The sequence below is a fragment of the Mytilus galloprovincialis genome, chromosome 7, assembly GCF_965363235.1.
Source record: "Mytilus galloprovincialis chromosome 7, xbMytGall1.hap1.1, whole genome shotgun sequence".
NCBI lineage: Eukaryota > Metazoa > Mollusca > Bivalvia > Mytilida > Mytilidae > Mytilus > Mytilus galloprovincialis.
Window position 1 is genome coordinate 13,769,036 of NC_134844.1, and position 12,945 is coordinate 13,781,980.

The 12,945-nt window shown below is 31.8% G+C and overlaps 1 protein-coding gene across 5 annotated transcripts in view; it reads right to left on the reverse strand.

The window, feature by feature from the left end:
• Positions 1-4,131: 4,131 nt before the first annotated feature.
• Positions 4,132-12,945, reverse strand: part of LOC143082362 (uncharacterized) — a 52,821-nt gene continuing 44,007 nt past the window's right edge. For all 5 annotated transcript variants that reach the window (XM_076258010.1, XM_076258011.1, XM_076258013.1 and 2 more), the window contains one exon: positions 4,132-12,646. In XM_076258010.1, the coding sequence (XP_076114125.1) occupies positions 11,793-12,646 (854 nt within the window). In that variant the 3' untranslated portion in view covers positions 4,132-11,792. The remainder of the gene's footprint in view (positions 12,647-12,945) is intronic.

Below are 12,945 nucleotides of genomic sequence, written 5' to 3' on the forward strand. Positions count from 1 at the left end.
ACCTATATAGACCCCAAAATAGGCTTGATCAACAAACGACAAACAAATCAATACAGGACATTACAGATTTACGCAAATACACAAAAGTAGTCTTTTCATCCTTGGTGGAGATTTCAACTTACCAGATATCGACTGGAAAAGTTACACAACACGGGGTACTCAAACATCAAGAGACATTTTAAACAATACATTTCTCCAAGTGACAGCCAACCTTAACATACAATAGATTGAAGACAAACCTTAACATTCAACAGATTGTAGACAAACCAACCAGGGGGGATGGGGGGGGGGGGGGGGGGGGCAACACCTTAGATGTGCTGTTTACATCCCATCAAGGACAACCTCTTGGGAACCTTGACCATGATATAGTTCTTCTGGACTTTTCACACGGCTTACAAAAACCTAAACAGCAAATTAAAAGAGAACAAAATATCTATGGAAAAAAGCTAACATTGCCATCATAAATCAACCACTCAAAGAAAAATAAAAGTTATTTAAAAACACTGATTATCAGGATGTAACTTGGACTTGCATTTGGACCGACATGCAAGGCTTGATTAAAGATGTCATCATGCAACACATACGAACCAGGAACACATTATAAAAACATGCTCATCCATGGATAAACTCAGACCCTAGACGACGAAGTATTAACAAGCAGAGGACCTATATGCTGGCCAAATGCAGTGGTAAAACGCGTGACAAGAAGAAATACAAAACTCTTAAAGCACAACTTCAGAAGGAATCTAGAAAAGCACACAGTTCTCACATAGAAGATGTATTAGGGAGTGACTTGGGGGAAAACCCTAAGAGATTCTGGTCATATATGAAGAGCCGGAAACAATATGCATCCTATATTGTTACTTTGAAGTCATAAGCTTCTTCCATAGTGACACATATACTAAGGCATCTTTACTGAACCAGCGATTTCGGTCAGTATATACCAAAGAAGACATCAGGGACTAGTTCACTTCCAATCATGGAAAATATCATCATTCATGAAAAAGGCCTATACTAACTCTAAAAGGGACTCCGACCATTCAAATCGACAGTCGACAGGCGCAGACAAAGTTCTCGCTCATATTCTTAAATAATAAAATTAACGGTTACAATTTTCTTGCACCAGGTGCGTATTTCGACAATACATGTCTCTTCAGTGATGCTCGTGGCCAAAATATTTGAAATCCAAAACTTATATAAAAGATGAAGAGCTATAATCCAAAAGGTTCAAAAAGTATAGCCAAATCCGTGAATGGAACCAGAGCTTTGCATGAGGGAGATACATTCCTTAATTTATAATAATTTCTAATATTTTGTAACAGCAGATTTTAATAACACAAAACATCCATATTTCCATGCTACTGGGCTGGTGAAACCCTCGGGGACTAAAAGTCCACCAGCAGAGGCATCGACCCAGTGGTAGTAATAAAATTAACGGTACCAATTTTCTTGCACCAGATGCGCATTTCGACAATACATGTCTTAAACATGCAGCAGAATCGCTAGCTCCGTGTCTTACCCGGATGTATCAGCTTTTCCCTGGACCAGAGTAAGATCTCGGATGAAGGAAGCAAAGCGAACATCGTGCCAAACTACAAGAAAGGAGAGAAACCCTCAAATTACAGATCTGTCTCATTGACATCTATATCATGAAAACCTGAGGAACGTGTTATACACAGCACAGTTATGGGTCACTTTGATCGACACCACATTCTATTTGACAAACAACATAGATTCAGAAGTCGCAGATCTTGTGAGACCCAATGAGTTATAACACTAAACCGGATTGCAAAACAAACATGGACCAGGTGCACAAACCAGACATCATTCTACTGGATTTTCAAAAGTATTTGAAAAGGTACCACACCTACACTTTCTCACATATGGGGTGAAGGAACAGCGTTTAACTAGATAAATTACTTTCTGAGCAGCAGAACCTAATCAGTTGTCTTAGAAGGACATACATTGTACACCTACTCATTTAGATGTTATATCTCCCAAGTCAAGAGACTGTGGCCATTGTTAGTCTTGTATTACTTTGAACTTTAGTTTCTTGTGTTTAATTTGGAGTTTAATATGGCGTCCATTATCATTGAACTAGTATATACTAGTATATATATTTGGGGCCAGCTAAAGGACACCTCCGGGTGCGGGAATTTCTCGCTGCATTGAAGACCTGTTGGCGACCTTCTGCTGTTGTCTGTAACATGGTTGGCTTGCTGTCTCTTTAGCACATTCCCCATTTCCATTCTCAATTTTATCTGTCTTCTATCCTCTCATATTCCTGGCATATATCAAAGAATGCCAGATTGTACATCTTCAGATGTAAGATTGTTTGCGGACGATAGCATGGTTTACAGAAAATTTAGAAATCCTAATGATAATGCAACTCTCAAGAGATACCTCACTGCCCTATAAGGAATGGGATTACAAATGGCAGATGTGTTTTCATCCGGAAAATGCAGTCATGAGGATCTCTAACAAACGTCGCACCCTGTAAACAACTATCACCTTGAACGGACGCCAACTAGAAGCTCTTGATAGCGGAAAATACTTTGTAGTTCCTACAGAGGAAGACACACATAAATAACACAACCGGAAAAGCAACCAGGACCCTGGGTCTTCTCCGCAGGAACATTGACCGGTGTAAGCCATCTGTAAAAACACAGCTTATTGTGCATTGATCAAACCATCGACCGAGTACGCTGACACAGTGTGGTACCTTTATCAAACTTGACTGATCAAAGACTCGAACAGCGTACAGCACAAAGCAGCACGTTTGTATATAACCATTACACTGACACTTCCCCAGGCTGTGTCACTGAACTATAAGACCAACTCCTGTGGGATATCCTACAGCAACGACGAATATACCAGCGAGTAGTCCTTTGCTATAAGATCCAGAACCAACTAGTGGAGATACAACCAGCTACCTACGACACACCCGGGGACAGCAGAACAAGGGGTGGCGATAGAATTAGACAGATCAGAGCAACAAAAGAAGCATACAACTCCTTTTCCCCGCGCTCTGTAAGAGACTGGAACCTACTACCAGACACAATAGCAGCTGCAGTAACACTTGGAAAATTCTTGGCCATATTAGCCAGTTGTGTCTTGGACCAAGATGCAGCATAACCAGACATCAGCTTTCCAATTTGTAGTGTAAAGTTTTATTTGGCAAATTTTTGATTTTATTCAATGGATAAGCCTCGTGTTTTACCGATCGGAGTTATACAAAAAATCCAATATGAGGTCAACTCCTTACCTGAAGAAGAAACAGAACCACAAACTTGCACATTTGTTGAAACTGCTGCTGTCGCTTGCATGACATAACGTGCACAACTCTCACCTCCTCAACTTTTTAATAGCAAGACAAAATCTAGAAAATGTTAAAAAAAGTGGATGAAGCCGAAGAGAACCATGGCATTTGAAAACATCAGTTAAGATTGGAGTCAAATGTACCTACCAAGTGAAGGGATTGAACTCACCACCAGGTATACCTTGTTGATATGCTGGTGATACAGTAGCCACACTACTCACACTACTTGACCAGTTTTTGTATGTATGTATATCTTTTAAAGTTTAATTTTCAACTACCTGAAGATTACAATCTTCAAGTCAGTAAGAATTATTTGAGGTATGTATAAAGCAGTCAATGAATTTTAATGTTTTTTTTTAATTTGAAATCAAAATACATTTTTCTTTAGAGCCTTCTTTTTTGGAGATGTGCATCATTATATCATTTGTGTCTGCAAATATCACTCCCCGTGTTCACCTTCTCATCCCACTGATTTGGGCCTCAACCACAAATATGTGGATACCTACATTTGGGCATTGCAGAACTGTTAATGACGTCTTTAAATTAAATCTGTTTAGTTTTTTTAAATTAGGCATTCTAAATTGAATTGTTTCATATTTTTTTATGTTGTGGCCTTTTGTAGCCATCTATAGAATATGTTTTTCTCTCATTTTTGAAGACCGTATGGTTGCCTATAATTGCTTGCATTCACTTCATTTGAACTTTGAAGGATATTTGTCTTGTTGGCAATCAACCCATATCTCATCATTCATACAAAACTAATTAATTGGACTATAACCACTACTTTGCCACCAAAACAAGAAAACAAGTAATTAGACTTATTGCTTTATTTTTTATACACTACGCTACACAATTTTTTTTATCAAACAATAACATACAACCTAGCATTAGTAATACAAACAGAAAGCATCTAAGATACTACATCTAACAAACAAGAAAGGCATTTAACAGGCTGCAGAATTACTGGAAGAAACTTCTCATGTAAAAGTATCAATATCATATAGAAATAATAGCAATCTTACTTGATCATCTGTGTAAAAGTGGAATAACAAAATTTACAAAAATTCCAAGCAATCAAATCTGGATATGGCAAGACCAGAATTTTCTGAATTTTGTTTTACTGTAAACTTCAATAATTTGGATTGTAAGTTCAAGTATTAGTACATATTTTGTTATATGAATAATGTGAATATCTTTGTATTACACTTTTCTTATTTAAAATATGTGTTCAAAGCTGTTATTTTGGAGTTAACAGTATTTGATCCATTTTTATGTGTCTCTCTTAAATGAGCATTTTCAACAAATGTTTTGGTAGAATAATGCAAATATTGACTTGAAACCAATTTTTGCTTTTAAAAAAATCTGAAAATTAACTTTAAAACATATCTTGCCTAGGAGCAAACTTATAGGTTAACTATAAATATTGATACTTTTACAGTACATCTGGTATTAATTTTGACAATTACTTGATCATTTGCATATTTAGTATTTTAATTCATGGTAAGTATTGCTATAACAAATAACAAGAAATTTGTCTGGAAAAATATTCACATATACTTCTCCAATTAAAAATTTTCAAAGTAAAAATTTGATTTAAGTAAAGACAAGTAGGCTATACACCTAATGTCATCAATTTTTGACTAAAATAAGATTTTGCATATATAACTCTCCAATGTAATTTCTTCAAAATATCTTAAAAATCATCAAAATATACATATTTGCAAGGAAATAAATCGTTACAATAAACAAATAACCACTTTAAAAAGTGTTACTTAATAGAAATAAATAGTTCACATTTATGCACCAAACTTCCATTTATACAGATTAAGTGGGACATACATAAAGCTCATCTGTTACTTAGAAATACACAGATGTATAAATTAAAGATAAAAATTTGTGTTCATATTAAAATAATCAAGTTGACATCTCAAAAGAGAATCAGTAATATATATATACAGGACACAAATAAAGATTTAAGATGCTTGATCAACCTCAGATGCAATGTGTTCAAGAATAAACAACATTAACAAATATACTTTGCGGAAATTTGTTATTTAAAAAAATACTTTTAGATCAGCAATTATAACACCTTAAAGGTGAACTTTCTGCACATTTTAAGTTTTCTCTACCAAAAAGTATCACTCTTAATATTTTTGCATAAAATGACAAAAAAGGAGAACTTTTTCTTGAAAGACAAACATTTCAGTTAACAAGAAAGAATTTGACCTCCTTTTTAAAACAGAATACAATATCTTTCATACTATTCAAGAAATTGTTAAGTAAGTTAAACAAAACAGGTTTTGGAAAATAAAACTATAACAAATGTAAAATATTTATCAAAAAAAAATATTGGTGGAATACATGGATTTATTTCCTACTCAGAAGTTAATTAAGTTTGAAAAGAAATAAAGGTATAATACCATTAATCAAAGGAAGACAATTCCAACATAACTTTAAAAATGTGTTTTAAAAACAAAACAAATGGAAGAAAAGCATTATGTTTTTTCTGTTGCCCTAAACAGTAACAAGAAGAGACTACAATCGGTGGGAAGACTAACAGGGCTTACTCTCACCCTATTCTTTGGTTTGATTCTTACACAAACATACAGCTCAAGCACAATCTATAATCAAAATCTGTCAATATCAAACCATACATTGTAGCACTAAACATACTGGCTATTCCAGTAAATCTTAAAACTTGATCATTGTTTTTTCTCTCTATTTGGATGGGACTGGGACTAAATAAGTAAAAACATTTTACTATTAAACGAGTAAGAAAATGATTTTTTGTCCCAGTTTTTGCCAATGTTTTCAGGCATTACATTTCACTCAACTGTTTGAACTACTGTCTTAAAAGTTTTCATTTTTATTTTGACAAATGTAAGGATGCTAACACATTAAATCAATAAGCATTTTTAGAACTGGTTAGTAATAAAGCCAATTATGTCATTATTTCTACAATCTACAGACTACAATGTATGCTTTAAAACAGGTAATCTGCTAAAAAATACTTCTGACCATTTCTCTACAAACAACATTTATCTTTTATATTAGCACTTAATTAAAAATATCTTTATACACATTAATTGTTCATTCATAGTAAGAAGCTTGGAGATTCTGTACATCATACGTAATTGTTCATTTATTTATTAATGAGATTTTTATTGTACAACATCTATTCACAAAAACATTACTTACAAATAAAAATAATTGATTCCATAGAGTTTCTCTACTTAATATACATAATTGTCTCATTGTTGCCTAATTACATATCGGAAGTATCAAGAGACTACAAATTGTTCTACGACAGGAGAGTATTGCTGATTAAGGACGGGAAGATCTAATAAATCGTCATTTTGAAAGAAAAAGCGATATATAATCAAAAGCTTACAACAGTTGACACTTATTTGATTTATAAATATATATATATAAAGATATTTATGTTTTTATTATCTTAAAATTTATATTTGCATGCTGTACAATAGTTTTATTGGAATGTAGTCAGGCGCTGCATTTTTTTTTTATAATAAGCATTGTTTAAACTTTCAAGCGCAAAGTGATATGTCTTAATATTGACAAACACTTTACACTTTTTAATTAAATTAAAGAATTGAATGTTATGAAAAAATCAGATAAATATAACATAATTTATCTAAATTAAATATTACAAGTAAACAATTCATCAAATCTGTCCTCTTATTAACTTTTATTACCACATATATGTTTAATTTGCGACTTTGATAACCAGAACAGCTAAGCATAAAACAAAACAACAGAACATAAACAAATTAGGATAACAATAACAAATTAAAAAAAAATACCTGAATTAAGAAAAATGATATGCAAATAATTGAGATCAGACAAAATATAGTACAAATTAAAGATATAGCAGCAAAAAAAAATTCAATCATTTAACTTTTTTTTCTCTTATAAAATAGTAGAGAAAATTTGAACACATAAGTATTACATTTTTTTTCTAATTTTAAACCAATAGCCAAATCATCTATTCAATAAAGTTGAATAAGGTTTTATTATAATTACAGAAATAACCAAGAAATTAAAAGTATTTGAGTTATTACCATATGTTTTTTTTGGGGATTTAAGGTAATAAAAGATTGCAAAATTATTCAATTCACATTGTAGAGGTTCTTGACAGAACAAAACAGATCATTTTGAGACTTTCTTTTGAACACAGTGGTTCAAAAATATCAAAATAACATTTGAAATTTGCAGCAAGAATTCATCATGTGTTTTAAAAGTATAAAACGGCAGTGTTTATGGGATAGATGCCATTTCAACAGTCTGACCAGTGGTCAAAGAAGGCAATTATTAAAAACAGCCTGAAACATCATGTCCCTTTCTGTACAAAGAAAAAAAATAATAAATGAACACAAAATGGCTACAATTAAAACAAAAACACAACAAATGTTAGCACAAATTATATACAAACAAAAAACTTTGGTAAAAAGAGAAAAAAACAAAGTCATTTAAAAAGAAATATATAAAAAATAACAAACGATTGTAACAAAATAAAACCACGACTCGTGAACTTCTCAACTGGTGCTTAATAAATTTGGGACTAGAGATTCTGCACCGCTTTGAACACCATGCTGCAGTCAGTAAATAAAGGTCCATGTATATAGTATCAGCTGCTTCATGGAACTTACATATAAGTTATCAATTAAAAATTACTTTAGCATTATCAGATATTGAATGAAAATTCTAAACATTCTCTATAAATAACTGTTTTGAATTAGTTTAACAAATTTTAAAAGAAATATTTTCATCAGTAAATGTTTTTACTGTACATGCATGCTGATATCATATGGATGGTTTACATGTTGTTGTAAATATACTTTAACAAAAGCATATATGTTAATGAACCCTATTTTGACTTGCATAAGAACACATAGATGAACACAACAGATTAATAGAACACATGAGCTTTAATTTGTAGTTCAAAATAATAATACTGGTAAAAAAAACCTACAAACTAAAATATATACGAATATACATAAGCTGTCCTTTATCTGTGCTATGACAATCTGGATGGAAGGATTAGCACCTACTAAAAAATCCTTAATTTATGCATAAGTCAGCACCTTTTTGTTATAAATGATGATGATGAAAAATGCTGCCTCATCTGTTATTGTAATTCATGATGGAGATAAAAGATAAATGATTAAGTTAACTGCAAAATACATTCATTTCTATTGGTTAAGGTAAAAGGATAAAATAATACACCCATTTCTATTGGTTTAGGTAAAAGGATAAAATAATACACCCATTTCTATTGGTTTAGGTAAGAGGATAAAATAATACACTCATTTCTATTGGTTTCTGAAAAGGATAAAATAATACACTCATTTCTATTGGTTTCTGTAACAGGATAAAATAACACACTCATTTCTATTAACTTTTTAGACTTAATTTTGCTAAAAGTATTTCTTTTCAAAAGGTTCATATGCACAAGGATCAGAAATTTATGAAACATATTTTTGGAATGTGGGCTTTTAACAACGAGTGGTTAATGGCCGTATAAAAACATAGAACTGACCTTGAATTTAACATTAATAACCGTTAAGAAATAGAATTCAAAATTTACTTTCTAGGTGGCTTAATTGAAAATAACATTGTGCTATATTACAATTCCAAAAAAATATTGCTAGGAATTTTAAATATGATTCATAAAATGCTAATAGTTAAATATGAAAGTATTTTGCAGAAAACTTTTTAAAGGCAATTTAACACAACAAAGACTTGGAATGTTTGGGCATTGCTAAAGAAAGGTGATCCGCTTTAAGGCAAAAGTTACAGGGGAATATAGAAGTAAGAACACATTCAAAACAAAAGTTTCTGTAAAACATGGCACTTTTGTTGGTAAATATTTTTTTAGCTTGTAAAGTATTCTATACACTTATGTCATCTAAGTGGCAAAAATAAAGCATTTAATGGTCCGTATAAGTTTAAACATTGAAACAATGTAATTACTTTCACAAGTTATATAAACTTAATTTGCTTTTTCAATTTTTTGTCTGTCTCACTTCAACACAATAAATAGCTAAACAGACTCCTAGTCTATCATGTTCAAATTTATAAAAGTCTATTCTTCCAAGAGATCTTAAAACATTTTAACTGAAAGTGTAATATTTGCCACTGACATGACACAAGCATAATAGTTCATATTATGACACAAAAATTCATTATATTATCAGCAGTGGAATTCTCAAAGATTTGTGGAAGATTTTTATAAAAAAATAATAACAACCTATTAACAATCGGAATGTGTTGACAACTTATCATTTGATTAAATAGTAAATAACATAGAAAATAAGTACAACTGATCTACAAATGGTTTTGACAATAGCTCATACTATGTACAAAGTCTCACTCAAATTAAGTACTAAAAAACTTGTAAATAATATTTTCTATACATTTCTTCTCATTTTAATTGCAGTACAAGTATTAAAAGTTATATTTTTTTTTTCAAATAAAATATAAAGTAAGTATATTAAGAAATCTGTTTGGTAATTGTCTATATGTTCACTAAAAAACCCACAAGGATGGTAATAATAGAATTTGTACCACAAATTTTTCATTTCCATATAAATAAATTTCTGATATCAAGGTAATGTCTAAATATCTATATTCTATGTGACAAAGATTGAGGGATGTCTCATTGTCACTCATACCACATCTTCTTATTTATGACTTTACTTTTTCATTAAACAAATGACAACCTAACTTTTAATGGTGTGGTTATTCTAAATATTATTTTATATATAAAATGTACTTTGCTGTTTTATGCTGCCTCTGTTTCAGAACTTAAGATTAATTGTTGGTCCTCTTAACCTCCAAATATAAACTTACTAAAATGGAAATTTTATTGAAAAAAAAATATCCAGTATTTTTTCTATGCATAGTATTAGTGAAAATAAGATGTATCAACCCTTTTATGCAAATGATTCTGAAGAAATGTATAGTAAATATAAATAGAAACACACTTCACAAGACAAATGACATACTAGCACTAAATCACAACAGCACAATTAATAATGTATAAAATGTCATTTGTGAAATCTTTCTAAGAAAATCATAAACACAACACTAGAATTTGATCATTTGAAAGATAGACATGCAGGCTTCAGTGTATAATCAGAATGCAATTATTGTAGACATTTTCAAAAGTAAGAAATGAACATACAAATTTGTTTGATTTCACAATTAAATAACACATTATCTAAATTGTCCAGATCTACCAAATGATTGTTCGCTGCTCTATGCAACAGAGTGACTTCATAATTTGTTGTTACAGAATCTTATACATTTGGGCAATATTTTGAAAGCATTCTCAGAAATATTGTGATTGGTTTAGTATGTATTTCTCAATGGAAATTGAACCAGACCCCTTAATTAATTGTAATTTTGTTGTACAAAGAATGGAAGACATATAAAATAAAATGGAAGCAACAGTTATTTTGGCAGTATCAGAAGTTTGATACGTAACGCTCTATCTTAATTACAACAATGTAATCTCTGTGACCCATAACAAAAATGTCAGAAAAATTTCACAAATGACCCGACATAAAAAGGAAATTAACTAAATCACATTAAAATGTGACCATTTTCATAAATAAGAATATAAACATCATACTTAACATGTATATAAGAGATATATTCAAGTTTTTCACTTATAAATCTAAAGCACATGAATATATATATATATATGTATATCTTGGGAAATTCACAACCATACACCTACATGTTGTAATATAGTTCACAACATATCATTAACAACCAACATACACAGATAATAAAGTCTATTCAAAATAGTTTGGTTTACCTTTATCATACAGGAATGTGATTAAAAATAAAAGACATTTCAAAATATCTTTGGTTAAATGGACGATCCATTGTCTTAATATGGCATAAACAACGTTACATGATAATGACAATGAAATATCGGTCTTCGACCAAATGAGAAACATCTAAATGAAATCATATGGCTCTCTCCACCATTTAACATTATAGTATTTTGAGAGAATATGTAGATCAGTCTCCTAACAACCCAATTCACGACAAAGCTTTCGGTGGTTTTCGATAAAAAAAACATTTTAAAACTTCCAAAAATATAAATTGCTACTATTAAAAAATCTGGAATCTTATGTTTCCATAATTGAATTTTTAAGTATATGAATGAAAATAAATCCTTTCTTAAAATTCATTGATAAAAAGTTTGCACCATGTAACTGTAACACAGTAAACTGTGAAATCTATGTAAAATGCCTATTTTAATATAAAAATCTACAGGATATTATTGAAATGAGTTCTTAGGAGACAGCCCTACATTATAATGTTCAAGGCCTTGCCTATGGCACAATTTGATATGTGACTGAACAATGATAATTATTGCACTGGGCAACTCTTGGATAACAGACGGAGACAGACTATCCTCACTGTTACCATGGAGATCTCAGTCACTCATTCCTTCGTCTTGAATATTGCTTTGGATAACATCGTGTAAAAGTTCATCAACAGAATCGCCTTCAGCGCTAATGCCTTTCTCTTCAAAATTAAGGTTAGGCACCAGAATACTCAGCATGCGGACCACATTGTGACGTAACATTTTCAGCTTCATGGAATGTGCACAGTCATCACACTCGGCTGATCCAGAACAGATTGATCCATTCTTTGTGACATTATTGCATTCAGAAGATTGCTTTGGTGTTGTTTTCTTGGTTAGATCCATAGCACCATGGTTTTCTTCATTAGTTATGTTGATTTCTTGGAGTGGGCGTGGCACCTTGTTATGTGATACCAGCGATAATGGTAGCTCCTCCTCTTGATGGTTTGACGGTGAGAGATGGAGACCATTCTGAGAGAAGAATGGCGACATCTGACCATTCATCATGCTGTTTGGACTAGATTTTGGCAGATTTGCAAGATGGTGCATGGCCATTTGTGAAACCAGATCTTTTGGCGAGAGATTTTCTGACTTGATGTTGGGCGAGTGCTGCTGTTGCCCAGGTGAGTGGTGATGTGGTGATGGCATCATCATTGGCAGTGGAATGTTTGACTGTGACATAAGTAATGGCTGCTGGTTTTGGAGGGGATTCGGTGGGACCATTGTAGGTGGGTTTGACATTTTATACATCGAAACCTCTGGAGACACGTGTGTCAGATAACCCATCCCTCTAGGAGATCGATTTCTCTTCTCTTTGATATAATATGACATGATGCCATCATGCTTGTTGATGATATGACTTTTTAGGCTATGACTTTGGCTGTACTGTACACCGCATGCTCCACAAATGTAGGGTCGTTCTCCTGTAAAACAACAAATACTTTGAATTATCTTACATTCGCTAAAGTGCATATATATCTTGTTAAATTAAATTGTTAAAAGAGATAACAGATATCCGACATCAAATAAATGATTGGCCATCACTGAAATATTATCATATATTGATAGATATATTTCATGGCAATGCACTATTGAATAGTAATGGTGCTTTTCAGTTACTTGATATTCAAAACTTGATTATTGAAGAAACCTTAATGGCAAGATTCAAATACATGTAGTATAATTAAATGCAAAGCTCATTTGTTTAAAATGGAAAAAAGGT